Raw genomic sequence first — 22,473 nt, 5'->3', positions numbered from 1 at the left:
CGCGTGCTGCTAATGGCCGGCTACGTCACCTCAATAATAAGCAAATGACATGAATCGAAATTTTAAGCAGTTTACTTCCGCCTCGCGTTGCCAGAGCTCCGTTTCTTTCGAGCTTTGCTCAACTCGCGACTTCTGCAATAGCGCCATCAGCGCTTACAAGGGCGGGGACAAAAAAAAAAAAAAAAAGTGGCTCATGGCGTTTTTTTTTTTTTTTTTTTCGTTACCGGCCCTGTAAGTGCTCATGAGTACGAAGGCGCTCCAAATTGGCCATTTTGCCATCACGCCTCTGTACGATCGTGCCTGTACACTCTGAGGAATCTCCGCGGCTGGGCTTTACCACAATGCCCGGGGCGACCAATCATCGTGACCAACTGTGCGTCGTTGGCGGATGACAAGGCGAAGCATGCGATTAAAGTAAAAAATACAGACTGTGCAGAGACAACAACGTAAAGGCACGCCTTGTACCAGCGCAGATTACATTATTTTACGATAACCGCTTGCTGGCTGTCATCGTTCGCCAAATCCGCTTTTTTGGGCACGCTGATTGGTCGCTCTAGGGGATTGCGGTAATTAAGCCGAGCCGCTGCGATTCCTTAGAGTGCATCCTCGCGGAGAAGTCCGCTGCGGCGGGGGATTTGCACACGCAGCGCCGGATTCAAATTTAGCGCAGGCTACAGGCGCGTTCTCGTCCCCACCCCTTCCAAGCAACTGCACCTCCGAATTCGGAGGGAAACGAGATCATGTTGAATAGTCCCCTAGCACACATCTTCTCATGTGACATAGGAATGAGCAATTCTGCAGTCTTTTATTCTTCGTTGCCCGTAACGAAAATAGAAATGTGCAGGTACCCCCTTCTTAAAATCTGCCTTTTTTTCCTCACGATGCTCATCGCACTGGAAATCCCCTTTTTATCTGGAGAAAGGCTCGTAGCGCTCTGTGCCCATTTTCCCGTGCAAGAATGAAATAATATCTAGGCCACATTTTCGGTTTTAGCCGCGACACACTGCCTTGGTTCTTTTTTTTTTTTTTCCTTGTACTTTCGCGTATTTCGGAACTAATTAACAGCAGTGTAAGTGGCAGCAGGCCGTGTACTGATGCCGCTTGTTCTCGATGCCTTACAAGGCAGTTTCAGGGCTCTATGTCCTCTTGGCGTCGGCTTCGTGCAAGTCGAGGACACCACTCTGGGTAAGTAACCCCTTTTTGTCCTTTATTTTACTTAAATCGGCTAGCTTCACAGTACAGTTACTCCGCCAAAGGTCGGCGTGTAAGTGAAATGTGCCGCTTGCCTACCCCTTCCATCTCCTTCGGCTGAAGACATCAACGAATGCATGATGAACCCGGGGATCTGCAAGAATGGCAAGTGTATCAACACTGACGGCTCCTACCGCTGTGAGTGTGAGACAGGATTCAAGTTGGACTCTACTGGCCAAGGCTGCATCGGTGAGTTTGCATTTTCTGTGCCAGCAAGAGCTAGGACTGGACTTGCATTTTCTATCGCATCCACGTCTAAAATGGCTTCAGCGAGATGAATCTAGTTTGAGCATTAAACGTAAGTAACAAGCCGGCTTTCCATCTCGGTCTAAACTTAGGATACGTCTTCTCTTGCCTCCTCAACTTGTGACACTCTACGCAAGCAGTTTCTTCGTGCAAATTTTTATTCGTTTGATTTTGTCGATATCTTACCATAACACTAAGAAAATTAAGACAAGCACAACCCCCGCTGAGTGCGACGCAACTCGAGGAATCCTTTGTTTGATACTAGGACTACACCATGAATCATGGCCCGGGAAGGCGTGTGAAGAAAACCATGTGCCCGTCCCACTCGCTTCCAAACGGGTCTTTGACAGAGGCCTTCTCACAGCAGCCGTCTGCCGCGGCCGCTCGCCAACCCCTCCAAGCTGCTTCAGAACAGAGTCTCATTCATGCGGTGTTTCGGGGCTCTTCAGTCTCGTATGGTGTCTCGCGTTCCTCAGGCGTGGCGTTCCTCAACTCGGTTTGGATCAGCAGGTTCTTCTGGCGGGGCATATGGGCAGGCAATTTAGCTACTAAAGCGACAGAAGTGTGTCGAGCTGGACTCACTTCATCCCCCCTTTCGTCTGCGCCTTATCCCTCCCCGAAACCCGCCCCCTTTTCTTCAAACTTTTCCCTCTAGTCCTAATAGCAATCCTCTACTGCCCCGGAATTTGAGACCAAATTGCAAGCCTGAGCTTCACGGCGAGCCGGCCTGGTTGGAAACAATTCATGAATACACTTGAGGAAGAGGCAGATGCACCAACCAAGGGCGCTTATCGAAGCACGAAATGCATAGTGGTGACCAGTCTTTTGATTCGATTCTACATTCAGCCCTTCCTTCCCGCTCCCTCGTTGTTCGGCGACAGACGTGGACGAGTGCTTGGAACAGCCGCGCGCTTGTGGCCAGGGCGGCTGTACTAACACCGTGGGGGGCTTCGAGTGCAGCTGCCAGGACGGCTACGCACCAGGACTGCACCAGGTCTGCGAAGGTACGACTTCCGGTTCTGCTCCCTTTCCCACTGTTACAGAGCACCTTTAGAAACATGGTTTGTATTTAGGGGCTGATGCTTTGCTGGGAGGAATTGAAAAAAATGTTGAGCAACAGCCGCTGACCCCGCCATGCGAACATACAACAGCGGCAACTGCTGTAGTGGAACGCTGCAGGGGTAAATGGCTGCCGTAGAACGCGCCGAAAATTTTCAGCGTTTCGCTATCCCTGCACTGCGGCTTCGTGCTGGCCATAGCTAGGGTGCCTGGATGCTCCTCCTAGCCTGCCCCCCACGGAGGGGCGGGCGAGAAGGAACCTCGAGTCACCCTAGCCGTAGCGTGTGCACAGCACCATGCTGCGGCAGTGGCTTTTAAGTGCACGGCCAGAAGTACCTCACGGTCTATTTTATTCCGATAGCATTGAACTGCCACCGCTTAGTCGCTTTGGGCTGTTAAAACGATATATCCTGTCGTTGTCCTTCACGTCCTACGTCTAAGGTTTTTCGCTCCTAAAGGTGTTGATCACAGAGCCGTTGAAGAAGGGCATGCTTGCAACTGTGTTGGCCCTGTTTCTTTTCCTCGCGGGTCGGGGAGCGCAGACGTCAACGAGTGTCAGCTGGGCACGGACGGCTGCGCCTTCCGCTGCCTCAACACGCCCGGCTCGTTTCGCTGCACCTGTCCCTACGGCTACGCCCTGGCACCGGACGGGAAGCACTGCCAAGGTATTCGCAGCACTCGCCCATCAATGGTGGAGTGCTCGCTCCCGCGACGTGAATTCACTCCAAGTTTGTTCACTTGCGCATTTCTCTTCGTCAAGCATCTCTTGCGGTCTAGCGCAGCCTGAGAATCGTCATCCCGTAGTTAGACCGCAAGCAAATACGTAATGGATATTTAAAATGGTAAGAACTGATGCAGAGTGAAACAATTATGCGAGCAAAGATCATGACTGCCTTTTAACGGCGTCATCCGGATGCAGAACTCCACAGTCTCGTCCTTATAGCCGCAGCTGAGCAGTGCTAGGAATTACAGACGCAATGAATTACAGACGCAATGTGCGGCTCTGTTTCTCACGCACTGGAGTTAACCCGGTGTACCCCTGAGGCCATTATCATGAGTGCATGGCGCATTTTTTGATAACGCGATCGTTGCATTCACTGTGACGTGGCGATTGGCACGATTGCGTAGACCTGGATGAGTGCGCGGCGGGAGACCACGGCTGCCGCTACGCGTGCAAGAACCTGGTGGGGACCTTCCAGTGCGTTTGCCCCGAAGGACTGCGTCCTTCGAACCGCGGAGGAGACGACTGCGAAGGTGAGTGCCCTAAAGGGTCGGTTGTGTGGTCGCCGTAATGAGGGCATATTTTCCTCCTGAACACGCTGTGCGGTCTTCATTTGAGACGCGAAAGGAAGAGAGGGTGAGAACAACGGAGAGACTTGTTGCTGAGCGAATTTCAGCAACGAATCACACTTACAGCATTTAAAAATGAAGTTTGCGCACCGCACGCTATGCGCCCGGGTCGCGATGTGCCGTAGTGGAAGGGTACAGATTGCTTAGTCTACATAAGCATCTGAAACTCGCGCCAAGATTTCGCGCACACGTTCGTGCCGTGCTTCGCTTACACCGTAAAAAGAAATTGAAAGTCGTCTTTTACCCTGAGGTCAACGTGAGTGCTGTCACCAAAGCGCGGGTAGCACCGCTTGGTTGTTCTTGGTTATGCTGTCTTAGTTATTCTATAGCCGCTCGAAGGACGCACGTTGAGCTCGTTTATGTTGAGCTCGTTGGCGTCGTTTACGTTGTTTTTCAGCTCGACGAGCCCGAAGCTGAGATGGCCTTCGGTCGAAATACTTGACCCGTCTACTTTCTGAAGCTATTGCAAAGGTATAAACGAGATAGGGCGATAGGCGGCACAAACGCGCTGTTGTGAGGCCACAGAAGCCGGAACTCGGCTACACGGTAATCCCCTCTCCATACTGTCGCCCTCTCCGCATCATATGCCACTGCTGTGCTTTTCATTGGCACATACAGCAGCCGCTGTGCCTAGCGTGGTCACTGATCTACCCGCTTGTAGCTCCGAAGTGGACGCAGTGCAGGGTATGAGCAATGGCTGAGTGATGAACGGTATAGCAGACGACGCGCTCGGAGCGGGATTCCTTCGCTCTGTGACCTCACACAGACCATCGCGATTTTACGCGGTGGGACACCTAGTGCTCTGGCGGCAAAACAGCTCTGCCCTCGCGCCACTGACATTATTGCGTAAAGGAGACCCATGCGCCTTGATTGTCAGTCCCGGACAAGCTTTTCTCTGAACTGATTGTCGTTTGTATTCGATTTTCTTACGCCGTGCCCGCATCCCAAGACATCGACGAGTGCCGCGAGGAGGCTGACGTGTGCGAGAACGGCGACTGCGTGAACACGCACGGCGGCTACCGGTGCAGATGCTACGCGGGCTTCGACACCAGCCGAGATGGCAAGCAGTGCCTGGGTGAGAGCATCGCTATGTGGGATCTCAAACATTGCTGCCACCTGGGATTACCACTTGACAGCATTGCTCGTCTAGCCAACTGATAAAAGAGATTCGCGAAGAGTTTAAATCATGTGTTACCGTATTACTATAATGAGAGTCAACCACAGGCAGGGCCACTGTTTTTTGGACCCGCAGAGAATAAGAGATAATACCCAGACAATTGGCAGTGACTGGCGTTCGCTAGATTGACCACGATGTTCGGTGTTGTGGTTCATAGGCCAGCGGCCACAATTATTTGATTGGCCTGTGGCCTTTTGGTACACTTACAGAAAAAAAAAGTTTGGCGCATTTCCGAGCAGATAATGTTCGCAAAGTTAATATGTAACCTTTCAATTCAGCGGGTCATATCACTGCTGTGACGTGCTCTCTCTGAGTCTTGAGGCTTGCGTATCCAGCCCGGCATAACAAATTATTTTAAAAACAAAAATCTAACAAAACTTCCACGATTGTCTACCAATGCATAAACAGCACTACGGTGTTTTTTTTTTTTTTTAGTTTCACCAACCTTACGTTTCCTTGGTGGGATTAAAGGAACACATCGCCACATGCAGTGTTGTTTTATGTTTTCTATCTTTTTTTTTTTTTTTTGCTGACTTCCAGTTATTTTCGTTAGGCAGACACGTGGGAGAGCACATACATCTGAAGATTGAAGGTCTGAAAGAAGCCGAAATTTCGGTTTCCATGTTTCGCCATTGTGATCAGAAATTTGTAAGCTTACGACCGGCGAGCTCATGCGCTGCAAGCATTTTCTCCTGACTGAGTATAACTTGGCCAAAAGAATGCTGTTTCAGATCACTTCCTCCCGACTGTCATCTCGATACCATACATAAGTACTAGGTAAAGAAAGTGTCCGTGAAAGCCCGCATACGAGACGTAAGGTCGTGAACCAATGGACAACAAGTACTGTTTAACTGCCTTCAGCGTTCGGACCAAAATCCCGCTACGCAAAATGCGCGTGTTCATCCTTCGCTTCTTTTTCGGAGGTCAGAGGTGGAGAACACTCGCATGTGTCTGCAACGCATTGAAATATAACATAGCGTGGTTGTGCCCTCAAGCGGAGCTGAGGCGAGACGTTAGTTATATAGTGGCAGCTGTTATTAGACAGGACGGCCTAAGCCAGTAAAGGGGAAGTTGGGGTTGCGAGGTCAGGAGAATACAGAGCCGGAGCAGTTTCAGTTCTTAATTTCACTTCACAGTTTATTCTCGGCGTGCGCTCGTGCTCGCAGACACCCGGCAGGGCAGCTGCTACACCAGTCTCTCCTCGTGTTCGTCGGGCGCAGCCGTGGGCGACGCAACGCGCGAGGACTGCTGCTGCGGCGTGGGCCGGGCGTGGGGCCCGCACTGCGAGCCCTGCCCGCTGTGGAACTCCAGTTGGTGCCCCTTTCTCAAACGCGCTGCTTTGTCAAAGAGAGCGAGACAAGAAATGACACTTGCTTCGTCTTTGTTCTGCGGAATATCGTTACTGCTTTCTGCGAAATTTGACGGCTATTTCCTTCATTGGTGCAGGAGAATACCGCCAGCTGTGTCCATTCGAAACTGGCTTCGACAAACAAGGAAAAGGTACGCCAACGACATGAACACGTTGAGTACTGAGGTAGAATGACAGCTTGTGAAACACACTGCGATTCACAGCGTCTGAAACGAAAAAAAAAACAGCAACAAGTTCTACCAAACTGGCACGCGTGCCACCCTATCAGTTAGGCCTCACTTTTGTTGCGCCAACACTTGTTTGCGAGTGATACCAAAGTCATTAGCGAGAAAGGTCAGGTGAGCGGTTCGGAAGGTAAATCACTTTGGCTGGATATTGTAGCCATTTCGTTCCCTGTGCAGACATCAACGAATGCGACACCATGAGCGGCTTGTGCAAGAATGGCCGCTGCGTCAACACTGAGGGTTCCTACCGGTGTATTTGCAACCATGGCTACAAAGCTGACGCAACGGGCACGCAGTGCATCGGTGAGTTTACGTGCGTGTGTATGTATCATACCGTGTGTAGAGTCACTCGGAGCATTTGAGTCGCCAAATATCCTAAAGGAGTCCTAAATACGGTACCGAATGCTGCGATTTCACGCGTGAAATCGTTGGATTAATAGCCAAGAGACATCTTCCCGGAGATTTTTTTATAAGGTGTTAAGTATTAGTCAAGTTATCATTCTTTGAAAAGTGCCACCTATAAGTCCTGGGACTTTTGCTCTTTGTGCGTGCTATAGCGAGCTGTGGATGCTCTTTGTGGATGCTACGAGCTGGCCAGCTCGAAGCAAAACAACCTAGTGGCATCTGTCCAGGCCCTTGCGCTCCGGAATACGCGCAGTCATTGGCTACAGTCGGCGGTACGTCACGCTTTTCTTAGCAGCCGATGCTCATGCTCCCCATATTGATGCCTGCACACGGGACCCGTCGCACTGCTTATCGCGTCGGCCGTGCTAGCGTCGTCACGTCAGTTTTAGAATAGGGGAAACGAGCGTTTGTGGGGCAGACAACCCGCTCGCTCACGACAATTTTTAAAGGTTTCGGCGGTTTCAACCAACGACTAGCGGCATGCTTGCGTTGCTTGCGTGCGCCGTTGTCGCAGCGAACAGGTTCCTCCGTGGCCTGTTCACGCAAAAAAGGCTTTGCATCACCGCAGTTATTCGGCCGCCGCTTTACTAAGCCGCGCCGACGACGACCACAGCGCAATTTTTCACCGCCCTGTCACCCGCTTTCACGCATGGAAGCTGGTATTCAGCAATACCCAGCTAAGCTCGTGGTACAAATGGTGACGATCGACATTCATCCCTACAACGATACGCAGTGACGTAGTGTCGCTCGCAGAGACGGCCGCCCCAACCGCTGAAACCTCCGGCGGCTACCCCGAGATCCGGAAACGCAGATTGGCTGTATCATTTGAGGGGACCCGCCAATAGCGGTGCCATAGTCACGCGAAAAGCTACGGCAATGCTCTCTTGAACGGTGACGAGAATTCATACGTGAATAAGGAAAGAAATAACGATCTTTCTCGCTTGCTTGTATGGCCCCCGCACTCCGCAGAGGTGTAATAATTGGCATGTTGTAGTGAAGATGTATAATCTACTTCTAGCGATTACACGCGTAAAATGGCGACCTTTGGAAGCCGCTTTAGGGCCCCTTAAACGTGCAAAAAAACGGGCAGCCGATATATCCACCCAGCGATGAAAGACTATCTGCGTCGTGTGTTAAAAGATGAACTCGTGCGTACTGCGTCCTTGCCGAACCTAAATGAGAGGAACTAAGTCGAGCAAGACTGTCCAGCGGGCAGGTTAACAAAAAGGGGGCACTACAGAAGGACGGGACGAGAAGTGAAGACAAGCGGAGACTTGCATTGGCGACGTAAGGTAAGAACATCCGATTACATTTTTTTCGCTGCTGTTTGTCGCTTCGCTGACCTCACCAAGTTGTGATAAGCCCGGGTCACGCTTAACGCCATGGGAAAAATTTGATTGAATGAATGACTGACTAACTGATTTATAAGCTTTTATTCCACAAAAAATCGACCTGTGGAAGTGCAATGGAAATGGCAAAAGAAAAAGAAAAATTAAAAGAAAAGGAAAATCAGAGGCTAAAGGAGGTGATGGTAGTTCACGAATAAAAAAAAGTGGTGTTCTTGGAGAGAAATCTCTCAGGCGTCAATTGATTTGGCCCATCGACATGACTTTAAAAAGTTACAGAAGAAGGCAACTCGTTTGCGGTTTTTCCTTTTAACGGTTGGGTCGATTCAGTGCGGGTAGCATTGCAGTCACAGTGGACCGGGTTCATTTGACGTCGTCCTTCGATGGCATTCCAGAGCAGCAGAAGATAAAAAAACGCCCCTGCCGCGCTCTCCTTGTGGACCTGCAGACGTGAACGAGTGCGAGCAGAGCGTGGCCCCCTGCGAGTCCAAGTGCACCAACACGGACGGCAGCTACTTCTGCTCCTGCGAACCGGGCTACAAGCTGGCCGAGGACAAGGTCTCCTGCAAAGGTCGGCCCGCACGTCGGCACGGCGCCCTATCGCTGGAGTTATGCGCGCAACTTTTCGCACCTTTTCCCGCCTTGGGCTTCATTGGTGTAACGTAGTTTAAAGAGAAGTGTTCCACTCCACCGACCTAATCCGACCTCTCCAGTAACCAACAGTTTGCGTCAGTCCTTTTCCGAAACAGCCAGTTGGAGCGGAACTCGCCGTTATGTACGCGTTGCGCACTTTGCGCGCTTTTCACGGCAGCCCGCGGTGCGCAGAGAGCCGCTTTGGTACCGCATACTTTTTACAGCGAAGCTGCTAGCCTCTCGTTGGTGAGAAAATTTCGTGTCGTTGCCGGTAAGCAAGAAACCAAGGCAGGACCCTGCAGTTCCCGCCCAAGACGCGTGCATCAGGATAATCAGGCATACAGCATAAAGCGAAGTATTCGTGTAAAAAAACACAAAACCATCGAAGTCGCATAATTGATGATAAGGCGCCTGTGAACAATGGGAACCCTCCGTGTTTTCCCTGTAAAGATTAGGCTTGGAGCTGCTCTCGAAAAGGGGGATAGACGTCATTCGAGGGCGAGCGCAAGCTAGGCAGGACTGCAGAATTTGCCGCCAGAGAAGCCGAACGCAAGCGACAAGCCAGCTGAGACGACGAGGAATATTTCATACATGGTGGTCAGCGCGAACGGAAACAACACACAAAGAAGAAAATAGACGATGAATGCTATCCAACTCGCCCAGTTTGCTACCTTGTTACAGAACATTTCATACCCTCCCCCATCAGCATGTGCAGTGGTTTATAACGGCTGGGCTGGACATCCACTACCGCAGGACGGGATGGCGGCCATTTTTTCCCACCACTAATATCTACAGTGGCAGCGGATAACTTTCGGTGAAACCAACTTCGCGAATTCGGGCGGTGACACACGCTGCTTATAAACCGGCCCGTTGACATAGCGGTCCTTTTACTGCCCTTCTCCTTCTCCTTCTACAATACGAACTACTTCGCTGAATTAAAACTAGCCTTTCGTCTTCTTGAAATCCAAAACAAAATTCTCGCACAAATAAAAGAAACATCTTAGAAACAGTGGCGGCGGCTGACCCCCCCCCCCCACCGACTTCAGTCAACTTACCATCCCTTCCCAAAGAAAGGCGAGAGAAGCCCGGAAGCTAAAAGTGCGTCCAGTCGATCGCCAAACCTTCGGTTCCCAATCACAAACGAAGAACGAACCCATGCGACTATTGTTCGCGCACTAAGCATCTACGGACGATATAAATTTATACCGATACGTGGTTTATGAGATCGTCATCATCATCACCAGCCTATCTACGCCCACTGCAGGGCAAAGGCCTCTCCCATTATTCTCCAATTACTCCGGACCTGTGCTAACTGCGACCAATTTATCCTTGTAAACTTCTTGATCCCATCTGCCCATCTAACTTTCTGCCGCCCCCTGCCACGTTTGCCTTCTCTAGGGATCCACTCCGTTACCCTTAAGACCAACGGTTATCTCACAGTCCTGCCCAAAGACGTTAACATTTCACTCTACGCAGACGACATCTGCATCTAGGCTTCAGGCAGGAACCGTCGAAACATTCGCGCCGCGCTCCAGAAGGTAATTGTGAAGATGAGAAAATATCTCATATGCTGTGGGCTCATTTTTTCCCCTGAGAAGTGTGCTGCTATGGCATTCACGCGGCGCGATGTTTCTCGTTATACACTCACCGTAGAAGGTACTCCAATACCTTATGTCAAGTCCCACAAGTTTCTCGGAGTGACGTTTGACCGCTCAATGTCATGGGCCCCACATATTCAGTGACTGAAGGAGCGGCTTCTGTGTTTTGTGCGCATTCTGCGTATGCTCGGTGGAAATTCGTGGGGCTGCCCTGTATCCTCCCTTTTTTGCCTATATAAAGCCCTTTTTGTCGGCCTCCTGCGTTACAGCCTGCCGGCCCTACATCAGCTATCGCCAGAAGCCTGAAGGTCATAGACTCAGTGCTGGCAAAAGCTATGCGCACCTGCCTGGGTCTGCCTAAATGCACATCGACGGTTAGAACTCTGCGCGAAGCTCGGTGCTTTTCCGCCGCAGTGCTACAACGCCAAGAGGTCCTTCGAACGTCTTGCGCCATTTGACTCGATGTCACACGCATCCTTTGGCAGACACCTCAGCACAGCATGTTAGACACCTGCTTCCAGCGAATTTTCAAAGACCTCAAAAGTCGATAGTAGCACCGTGGATACTGGCGCCATGGAAATTTGCACAACAATACCCGGAATCAGCAAAAAGTCCGCCATGCCCGCGGCCGCGCTCAAGTTCTTCACACTCGAGTATATCTACAGTACCTACAAAGGCTACACACGTTTATGCGGATGGCTCGGTTCGCCCGGGCTCATCCGCCATCGGCGTGTGGATCCCATCTGTCCGGTGCACTATCCAAACAAAACTTGGCCACGAAACATCCTCGACTGCTACAGAACTGGCAGCTGTAAGAGCTGCTCTTCACTACGTCAGCGGACATCATACCCAGCAATGGGTAATATTCCTCGACTCTCGCAGCGCCTTACAAGCCCTCCGAAATCTTCACAACAACCACAATCAGCTTGTATGTGAAATTGGCGAAATTCACACAATGGCAGTGCGCGAGGGTCATGACATCTATCTTCAGTGGCTGCCTGGTCACTCGGGCATACAAGGAAATATTAGATCTGATGCAGCCGCCAGCGCAGGCCACTTTATGAGCAGTACGACCCAGCTTCCTTTCTCCCGAGAGGACAGCAACGCCCTTATCCTCGAAAATGGATGGACTGCACAAATGTCAGAGTGGCAGGACCCTCACCGCAGGTATCTACCACTGCAGGCTATTGACCCGCACTGCAAGTTCCGCTTTCCACGCGGCATCAACAAGCGGTGTGAAGGAGTGTTGCACTGACTACGCCTGAATGTAGCATTTACTCGGAGTTTTAAGTTCAAGATAGGTTGGGACGATTCCCCTCTGTGCCGGACTTGCGCTGTGCGTGAGACTGTCGATCACTTGCTGTGTGTCTGCCCTCGATTCGCTGCTGCGCGGAAAACTACAGCGACCTCCCTCTCTTGTGTACGTCATGGAGGCAGTCTGGAACTTCGTCATTTTCTTGGGCCCTGGGCCAATACTGCTGACAGTACCTTAGGTACATAAGTTCTACTCCAGTTCCTACAAGACACTGAACTAGACAAATTTCTCTAGGTAGCAGACAGAGCAAGTGTGTCGTGATATCTACTCTTTCGCACTGTGACGTTCATCTCTTTACTTTGCTTGTGTTGGTGTCTCTGGCGTTCATCTATTTATTTTTGTTTGGTTGTTGTTACTCTTTTTTTCGCGTCGTTTACTTTTCGTTTTGTTTCAGTGTTTACATTAACTATTCTCTTTTCAATTGTATTTTTATGTCCGGACTCTGCTGGCAGATTTCTCTTGTTTTTACTTTCCTTTTTTTTCAACGCTTCTTGTTTGTCTTCTTCCTGCTGTAACCCTAATGTATAATATTCACCACTAATCAACGTAGTCACCCACCATCTGGTGTAGCAAGCCTTGTCCCTAGCAGGGCTGACCTCACCAGTTTACATTAAGGAGCCTCTCTCTCTCTCTCTCTCTCTCTCTCTCTCTCTCTCTCTCTCTCTCTCTCTCTCTCTCTCTCTCTCTCTCTCTCTCTCTCTCTCTTTCTCTCGCCTTCGCTTTACATGCGATTATGAGATAAACGTATACTATTGTTCCCTCACGATCTATGCGCGTATTCTCTTATCTGGAACAGTTCCTCTTTCGCAATTTTCAAGTAGCCGTTTCGACACAATGCAAGCCCGGTTTCACGCACGCGCCGTGTGTCCAGAGATCTTATCAGGGCGTTTCGGTTGACCAACCGGATTAAGGGAAAGACCCACTAGTTTTTTTTCACAGGACACCATCAGTCCCACTAAGAATGATTTAGCTATATAAGACCGAAATGTTGGCCGCAAGCACCAACCGTATGAAAGATGCGCCATTTTGCCGCAGAGATCCTCTGGTCGAATTCTCTCTCTCGGACAGAGAAGAAAACTGCGGTTAATTCCTCTGGGATAGGAATCGGTAAAACATGAAAGTGAAATTTTCAGTGAAATCTGCAGCTGAGCATGGTTTGCGGGTCGGCGGCTGTCTTGTGGGTGTGCTTGGCGCGCGACGTCCTGCTGGCGGGTCGCTTCGGCAAAGGTGACGAATATGACGTCAGTGAAATCTTGGTGTATCCCGGCATAAAACACTTTCGTGTTAAAATACGCAACCCGAAAACTCAACAACCATAAGTATTACGTACTCTTTAGTACCAAATGTTGCTTCACCGCCAGAAGACCCTGTGTGCAGGGGTGCACCCTTTGCAGGCAGCTTGCTTCGTTGTATTGGCGTAACTCGCATGACGGATATGACGTCAGCGAAATCTTCGTGTATCCGGGAATAAAACACTTTCGTATTAAATTAACGTCAGTTCCACGCCTGTGAAATCTGCTCGAACAGCGGAACTGAGCTTGGCACGCTGGCGGCCACCTCCAGCAGAGGCCGGGCTCGCTCCCAACGCCGGTCGAGGACAAATGAAGCGCGGGCATAAAAATATGAACCAAAACACGCAAAATTGAAAAATGCTTTTCGTGTAGGTTCAATAATTGCGCGCTATTGGTCTATTTCGAAAGCCACATTTCCCAACTTTGTTCTGTAATTAAGCCACGCATCAATAAGGCTTGCGTGAAAAAAAAAATCGTGCTATTTGTGGGTTCCGATTCACATTTTCGGGGTCGTGTTTCATTTGTGCATGACTGTACGTGCTCGAAACTGACCCACTGAGGTTTGGCGGTTTATCGGTGATGTGTGCGGTGGTAGTTCCCCACGTGCCCCGGCACACGAGCTGAGATGACGCACTCGAGGGCCATCGCATCGTCTCGGGAGCACTTCTTCGCCCGCGGTAATGGCCGGTGGTAGACGCGTATATGGCTGAAGGAGTTCGGCCCCTCACGATCGTGTACGGCTACCTTTCGTTTGATTACGGCAGTGGTATTTGGCGACTTCGGCACGCCGGCGACCACCTTCCGCAAAGGCGGGGGATACGTACGTGCTGGAAGCTCACCAACGGAGGTCTGGTATAGTTTATCGGTGCATAAATAGGTGGGCGGACGTGCGCAGCGTGCCCCAGCGCACAAGCCGAGATCGCGCACTGGACGGCCGTCGAAGTGTTGGCGCCACCTGTCGGCCCAGCGGGGTGCCGTCGCCTGGCGTGACGGGTATTAACGGACGTTGCCAGCCTCTAAACAGCTCCGCCGTTTCACCATACACTGGGCACCATTCAGCCTAACATTTTACCCGCAGTGAACACCCGCGTCCTTGTATTTGTTTTTCGTACCACGCAGCAGGATGTCGTGATATCGCAACCAAACGAATGCGTAAAATCTCAGCACTCATTAGGTCAGGCCGCTTACGAAGGGACAACCTTTATGGGAAAAACTGCAAGGCACTATTCAGAAAACCAATGAAGTTGGAGGCAGTTGCATTTAGAGGCGTGCCTGTGTATTCGAAAACGAATCCTCGCTTCGGTCACAATGATATTCGCTTTGGCGGGAGAGAGAAATGGCACGCTAGATGTTCGCGTTCTCCCCTTGTTGCAGATATCGACGAGTGCGCGAGTGGCAGGCACAGATGCGATCACAGCTGCGTCAACACTCCGGGGAGCTTCTACTGCGGATGCAAGAACGGCTACAAGTCGCACGAGAGCCAGTGCATCGGTACGGCCACCTCAGCTCCGCGACACGTCGCTCACGATGCATTCTCGATTGTGCTCATATTTGCCTCTTTCAAACGCTTATTGGTCACCCGATCACGTGCTGTCCACTTGGCTAGTGAGCCTCGTATTACTCAGTCGTGTAGTGGCATACAAAAGTAACTCACGAGCAGTGGCTCCCATTTGATTAGACACCTAGAAAAAGTACCCACGTTTTCTTCAGAAATAGCAAAGTAATACCTAGCGTCATGATCGTGTTACCTTGGCCTTGGAAACAACGCCTTAGTTCTGTCTCATTTTTCCTCTTTTCACCGGAAAAAACAAATACGAGAGCAAAGAGTTTGAGTTTTAGGGGTCGTACGCCCCAAAATTACACCTAGACTATGAGGCGCGCCATATAGTGGTGGGCTACAAATTAATTTCGACTACGCTGGGATCATAACGGGGATCCCAACACACACGAGGTTAAAGACGTCTGGCTGGAAAAAAAACTGGCTGAGGATGCTTATGGGTCCCTTTTTAAAACGGTAGACGTCGCATGTGTGCGCGTAATATATTTGCTGAAGCCAGAGAAACCATTTTCTGTTTATTTTGTCTTAAAAGCCGCCAGCCAGCTATTCGTTTCCGGCTCGTGCCCGGTCGCGTGTTCTCACCCCCGTCCCTCCTCCTGGGTTCCCAGACGTGGACGAGTGCCGGGAGCAGCCGCACCTGTGCGCCCCGGGCGGAGCGTGCAGCAACGTGCTGGGCTCGTACCGCTGCAACTGCCTGCGCGGATACATCACCGACAGCTCCGGACAGGCGTGCAAAGGTCTGCCCTCCGCTTCGCTACGGGGCTGGGGCAGGGAACGAAGAGGGGGCCCACTCATTTCCAAGAAGCACAGTGAGGGACGGAGAGTTCGTACTCTAGACCAGGGCGGAGTCTGTATAACAGGCAAGACGTGCGTGATTTGAAATGTCCACACATAGCCGAAAAAAGACATTTCAACGAAGAAATCTTAGAAGAAAAGAAAGAAATGGTACGAAGCAAACCGCAGCTTTGAGGGCTGAGTAAGCGTACTTTTACATGGCGCCGCCACCCTGGCTGTTCCCGAGCGTGCACCCTGCCTTTACCTGTTTTCCTTCCTCTTTGTACCCGGCATCCAAGGTCAAACAAATGTTTGACGGCACGCGTAGGTTTCCATTTTCTTGCGCATTATAAGCCCCACATAAGCCCATAGTTCGGCTCAGAAGCAGGGTTTGGACGAAGAAGTACGCTGAAGAAATCCTATTTAGTTATAACGTTTAGTGCACACTTTTAGCTGTCAGCTAACCCCCCCCCCCCCCCCCCCTTCCCACTTCCTGCCCGTTTTTCTTGCGTCTGTAGGACGAGAAAAAGTCGCTCCCTCCTCAACTTGGCATCCCCGGTCTCTACGGCTACCTGTTCGCCTAAGCACTTCATATTTTGATATAAAATGCCTTATATTGCCCCTCAAAAAGTGCATTCCCAGCACTGCGCTTGCATTTGTAAGGAAAGCCGACTTTAAAAAGATCCCTCTAAGCTTGATTTAATAAGTTGGCTTTCCCACATTGATGTTGCACAGTGAAGCCTACTAAAAAAAAAAAGGAACGAGGCGGTATGAGATCACTGGCGACAGTCGCGACAGATATCGCGACATTATTCGCGTCAGAAATCGCGTTGCTTCTGTCGCTTTTATTCGGTCCAGTCGCAAGTGTGAACGGCCTTTCAGAGCAATGCCCGTCGGGACCCCCGAATACGGCGAGGCGAAAAGCGGAAGACGTTGGCGTAGCTACAGTCCCGTTCAACGCTTCCCCGATGCGGTGGCGCCCCGCTGGTCATACGCCAAGAGTGCCTTACATCAGCCTTCAGAAAGTGGAATGGCATTCAATTTCCTTGCACGCTCGCAGACCCCAAAATTTAAATATAGGTTCCGCTAAAATTTTCCGCGCTTAATAGAAAATTAATTGCATTTCAGAAATGCTTGAGTAACGCATAACACGTTCTAGCATTTTAGGGTTACAAGTTCGTGTTTGCGAAGCATGGCTTTGTCTAACCATTTATGCTAGTCATTGGCAGCTGCATACCAGTCAGCACAGCAGCTCGTGTTAGCGCACTGCCCGGGCCTGATTTTGAGGCCCAAGCCTGACCCAGGCCGATAACACCCAGCCAGGGACTGGCCATGGCCCGGTCTTTTTTTTTTTTTTTTTGCCTAGGGAGGGCCCGCGTGCGCGTGACCATGTCCGGGCTTAGACGCTGAAGGAAATTTGCTTATTATATTTGCTTGAGTGTCTTCGTATCGGGCAATCAGACAGAGCTTCTACTCTGTACAAGGCTACAAGCACGTCATGAACTGAAATGCAAAAAAAAAAAATTAGTGTTAAGAAGTGCACGTACTTTACCCTTACACGTGCTACACGAGTGTTTGAAAGGACGTTTTAGTAAAATGGCCTTCGAAATTTCAAATGCCATTCGAACCGGTTTACACGGCAATTCTCGGAGGCAGTTGAAAGTTTCCGCGTTCACCCGCCATGTTTTGGTGTCGCCACTGCTGCCCAGTTTCGTTTCCCTAAAATCACAAATTAATTTTAGAGTTAAAACGGACCCCCCTCCAAAAAAACACAGCGATTAGTTATAAAATTGATTATAACCTACATACGCGTGTAAAACATGCACAACGTAGGCAGTTTCTTTTTCTTTTTTGCACCGCCGGTGTTGAGAGAGTCAAGCGGCTTGTAATTGTAGACCAAGTGACATTAAACAAAAACAAAAGAAAAGTGATTGAGAGCCAGCTCCTTAAAAAACAAGTATTACTCGTAAATAATTATTTCTTTTTTATTTCATTTTTATTTCTTCAAAACATGGGTTTACAGAGGACTGAAGAGATCACCTGGGCCCTTAGCAATAATGCGAGTACCGGATACGGCATGCAGAAACTGCGTGCAAGAGTACAAGTGTTCACGTTTCGAAGGCCTTTGAGATTCCCAGAGGTCGGTTCTCGTGCTGCTTTGACTCAAACGGTATTCCAACCAAATGCCTTTGAAAAACTTCGTGTAGCAGCTCAAAAGTGGCATTTGAGTCGAATGGCATTCCGTTCAAATGCCTTCAAAACGCTCTTGTGGCACGAGTATTACACCGTCTGCAGTTCACGTCACATCGGCGTAATAATAGCTCGTATTCTTACACAAGAGACACCATCACCTTTGATGACCACATTCTTGGCAACTTCACATGGTTGTCTCAGCCACAAGTTGGTATTGCTGAATTTTGTTTGCTCCGTGTTTGAATCCACGAGTATGTACGTGGATTGAAATATTTTAACTGCAGTGGTTGCTCAGCGCTGTTTCTCTAAGAGAGCACGATAGTTTGATTCCCGGCCACAGAAGCCGCATTTTGATATGTGCGCCATCTAATTAACATACGTGTACATCGACGAAGGTGCAGAGCCCCAGGTTGTCTGAATTCCTTCCCTGGTAGGGGCATTCCTTGTAATTGTATCTTTGGTACGTTGTACCCCATCTTGATGCAGTAAATGAAATGTCCTGAACATTACAGTTTAGTATACCTAGCAAAACACGTTTTTAAAACAATGCGTACATCTAACATCAAGAAGCTGGTAAAAATAAAGCGGGAAGAGGCGTTTTAATGCTCTTTTCTAAACTTCCGTCGGAACTATTAACGTCCGGGCCCCTGAATTCAAGTCCGAGCCCGGCCCGGGCCCGCGGCGATAATCGACTTCGGGCTGACCCGTCCTTTCACGCTCGTCGCAGACGCGGATGAGTGCGCCAACACGGCCAAGTGTCCCCACGGCTGCGAGAACCTCGAGGGCTCTTACCGCTGCACCTGCCCCAAGGGATACAAGCAGGACCTCTACTGGAACCAGTGTGTCGGTACGTCGGTGCACGCTTCCTGTCCTTGTTTACTAACGGGTGACCTATAGCCTTCCAAGGTGCACATGTAACGGCGATTTCTCCGCCCGCTCAGCACGTTTTTAACACTGCACACGGGAAATCCCCAAGAATCACATAGGCTCGTGTCCCAAATCTCGAGGACCAGGCGCAAAATGCTTTTCCTTGTGATGTCATGTCCGTTAGAGAAAATGACGTCTTCCAAAGAGGCATGCGCGCGCCTCTCTTTCGAAGTAAATAAAGCTGACCTCTGCGTCGCATGCTCTCGGCAGTCTGTGAAATTACGCCCATCTTCCCGCGAGGGAACCCTGGTGCGATGCGACGCATCGGGGGGTTCAATTGGTGTTTCCGTTGGGTTGATTCGCTAAATCGCGTGAAACGTGTTGTGAACGCGTATGATGCATTTCCATCACATGCGGGTGTTCCTATACGCGGGACGATGGGCGTAATTGTTGTGTCACACCACTCACTAAAGGGACCGTCGCTTCCATCACGTCTTCATTGGAAGAATCAAGTCACGCACGAAGTAGTCAAGCACGAAGTAGTCAAAGCAAGGTCACGTCAGTGCGAGAGCGAGCGCTTGGCTGAACCTCCGCGGCGCGATACCCGCTTTATATTCACAGCGATTGAAGGAGAGGAGACAACGGAGGAGAGTCGCGCATGCGCGCACTTGCGCGCACCGGAGCAGTTAACGCAGCGAAGCGCGCGCCAAACAAGCGCGCCAGTTGTGGCATGCTAATGAGCCGGAGTGAGAGTGTTGCACACTGTGGGAGAGAAGAACGGAGGAGGATGGCGGATGGACGCCGCGACGACGACGCAGGAGGGACAAGCCCGAGAGCAAGAGATGCGTCCCATCTAAAAAAATGTCCGACGTCACCTGGTATGCCTGTGTCGCGCTGCAATACCTGCTATCTGGGTGCATTAACTTCACGTTGAGGTGATGCGTGCTTTAGTGTGTTCGCGCATGCATCGTGAGTGCGCGCGGATGTGTGCGCCTGTGTGCGCCGCCCTGCGTCCTCTCTCGTTACATGTCTTGTCGACGCTTCACGGGGTGACCCCAGCATTTCGAAGCAATATCTTCGAACATTTTACATTTAACAGCCCAATCAGAATTGTTTTAAGAGCGCAGCACCCTGGTATCAGAACTTTTGACAAGGTCTGCACATTTGTAAAATGGACACACTGTCGCTTTTTTTTCTCTGACAGAGTCCACCCTGTTGAATATTTTTTTACTATATATCGCAAACAATACTCTTAATCACAGTAAAAAATGTCCCTGCACGTATAACCATCACGTGTGTTTTGTTACACCCACGTAGATGACAACGAATGCCTCTCCAAGCCGTGCGGTTCTGGTTCGTGCATAAACAGCGACGGCAGCTATTCGTGCACGTGTCCCTCCGGCTACCGCTTCGACCAGATTATGACCAGCTGCATCGGTAAGACGAGGCGCTAGTCTTGTTAAGCTATTTCGGGAGCGTTCGTGGACTGCCTGTGATTCGTAGCGCGCATACGTATACGAGTGTGCCTGTCACAGCAGGCGGATATCGTCTACATCGGGCATTTGCAATGTTGTTGCGGCGTGCAGAGCTGAGATCTCAAATAACCTCCCGTCAGGTGGACTGTTTAACTCAGCTGGCGAGTTGCCTCATCACGCGAAATGCGCAAATTTTTGAGTTGGCGGAATTCACGATCGTTGGAGGTGATCGAATATGAATTTATTTTTCAGAATATCATCCCGTGACTGAACAGGTTATATAGAGTCACGGGCATGGCTGATGAGAGATCGCTCCACCTAATTTAGTATTTCTCGAGCATACGTAAAAGCAGGATAAAATCCGCCAAGACAGAGAAGGCGACGAACGTGCAGACCCCAGATTCTTGTTTAGTACCGTAAGTGATTCCGACAACAAAAGGCTATAGCTTTTAATGTGATCCATAAACGGCAACTGTACTGATGTTCGTTACGGGCATGGCCGCTATATGTACGGACAAATTGTAGCATCGTTGAAAGTTTTCACTAATATCATTTGTGTCGTAAGAAAACACACCGTAAACGCGCCCTTCTTTTCTTGCTGCAATGGCTGCCTGAGCGATGTCACGGCGGGTTCATAGCGGGCAGTCATGGACAAATGAAATGCTAACACAAAGATATAAACCAGAACAGGCAAAATTGAAAAATACTGTCCGCGTGGGCGAAATAATGGCGCGCTATTGGTGTATTTGCAAAGCCATATTTACCGACTTTGTTACTCTAATTATTATACGCGTCAATTTGACCTGCATGGGAAGACATCGCGCTATTTGTGTGTTCCGGTTCATATTTTCGTGATCGCGTCTCATTTGTCCATGACTGTACTTACATAGAAGCACCTGCTGTCCGAAGAGCAAGTATCAATAAGATTAGGCGATGCCATACGACGAGAGTATTATCATGGTTCACATATGAGCTTGCGCCGAACCTTCGTTCTTAACGCACGGTTTCTTTTTCCTCGGGTCAAATTTCTTCGCGTATATATATGGCGCTATGCTGCTACGGTGCTTCTTTTGTCTTTTTCTTCAAAGATAGCGTTGCTGCTACCCGCTGTCAATGCAGGTGGCGAAGGATGCGAGAACAGCCCGTGCCTGTACGACTGCACGCCCACCGGCACCAGCGGCTTCATTTGCGGCTGTCCCGAGGGCTTCCAACGCATCGGACAAGGGTGAGCCACGGAGCTGCAGCGAGAGGAAGGGGCGAACCATGCCTACACCCTTCACCAGTGCCTACATTCATCTCTATAAGCATTCCAAAGCAGTGCGGAGGTGCTCAGCGCCGTCACTTGAAGGGAAACTGCGCTTAAAGGGAAAAGGGAACTTAAAGGGAAAAGATCATCGGTGCCACGTGTGCGGGGCTCAAGTTCGAAGTCTTTTGAAGTGCCTTAAAGGGGCCATGCAGACAAAACACAAGTTTGGTTCAATCGAAAGACTGCCTCGTTAGAATCTTACTGACACCACTTGTAACGCACACTTCGCTCAAATAAGCTACATAATTAAGGAAAAAAAATGTGGTTGATCTTTCTTTCACGTGAATCAATAAAACACGAAAGTGAAATTTTCCTTCACAGGAGCATTTGAATGTTTATTGTGCATCGATATAAACTTGCACATCGCTATTTATATTTCGTCCGTATGGCACCGTTAGACGTATCAACATTAGACACTCGATTACACGCGCCGGAGCATTGCGTAAATCCGATTGAAACCGCAGACGCTCGCAAACCGTGCGAACGAAACCGGACGTGTTGTCAGCGAATGGTTTGGTGAAGTCACCGTACGCTACAGCCAAAGGAGCATGATTTGCGGGTCGGCAGCAGTCTTGTGGGTGTGCTTGGCGAGCGACGTCCTGCTGGCGGGTCGCTTTGGCAAAAGTGCGACCACATTGGTCCTGCTCCGTGGCGTGTACGCCAGACGCTTGCGTTGCGACGGGCTCAGCTTGTGGAACGCCGCCGCCGCGTTTCACAAGCTGAGCGGCGTTCCACAAGCTGAGCGGCGTTCCACATAGGCGGCGGGCGGGTAAACACATCAGCTTCCGCTGCTACATGATGATGATGATGATGATGATATTTGGGCTGTACCCTTTGAATCGGGTGGGTGTACACCGCACACACTAGCCAGTAGTCGACGACCAGCGAGAGAAATGCATGACAAACATAACGCATGACAACAACGTGGCACGCTGCCCTATCGAGGCGCAAACTATCAGCGCTCATTAGCGTCATGACGCACTACTTCGCTTCATCTCTCCTAGACCGCTAGACGGCAGCACCATCTGAATGGTC

At 50.2% G+C, this 22,473-nt stretch overlaps 1 protein-coding gene across 3 annotated transcripts in view; it reads left to right on the top strand.

The window, feature by feature from the left end:
* LOC144170792 (fibrillin-1-like) overlaps window positions 1-22,473 on the top strand; it is a 167,399-nt gene that overhangs the window by 130,064 nt on the left and 14,862 nt on the right. For all 3 annotated transcript variants that reach the window (XM_077700798.1, XM_077700799.1, XM_077700800.1), the window contains 15 exons: window positions 1,123-1,185; window positions 1,315-1,440; window positions 2,379-2,501; window positions 3,099-3,221; window positions 3,685-3,810; window positions 4,856-4,981; window positions 6,250-6,393; window positions 6,530-6,583; window positions 6,854-6,979; window positions 8,876-8,998; window positions 14,640-14,756; window positions 15,432-15,560; window positions 18,518-18,637; window positions 19,975-20,094; window positions 21,252-21,357. In XM_077700798.1, coding sequence (XP_077556924.1) covers window positions 1,123-1,185; window positions 1,315-1,440; window positions 2,379-2,501; window positions 3,099-3,221; window positions 3,685-3,810; window positions 4,856-4,981; window positions 6,250-6,393; window positions 6,530-6,583; window positions 6,854-6,979; window positions 8,876-8,998; window positions 14,640-14,756; window positions 15,432-15,560; window positions 18,518-18,637; window positions 19,975-20,094; window positions 21,252-21,357 — 1,726 coding nt within the window. The remainder of the gene's footprint in view (window positions 1-1,122; window positions 1,186-1,314; window positions 1,441-2,378; window positions 2,502-3,098; window positions 3,222-3,684; window positions 3,811-4,855; window positions 4,982-6,249; window positions 6,394-6,529; window positions 6,584-6,853; window positions 6,980-8,875; window positions 8,999-14,639; window positions 14,757-15,431; window positions 15,561-18,517; window positions 18,638-19,974; window positions 20,095-21,251; window positions 21,358-22,473) is intronic.

This window comes from Haemaphysalis longicornis, unplaced genomic scaffold, assembly GCF_048455015.1.
Source record: "Haemaphysalis longicornis isolate Haplotype H1 unplaced genomic scaffold, Haemaphysalis longicornis Haplotype H1 scaffold_2, whole genome shotgun sequence".
Lineage (NCBI taxonomy): Eukaryota > Metazoa > Arthropoda > Arachnida > Ixodida > Ixodidae > Haemaphysalis > Haemaphysalis longicornis.
This window is presented reverse-complemented; position numbering and strand designations above follow the sequence as displayed.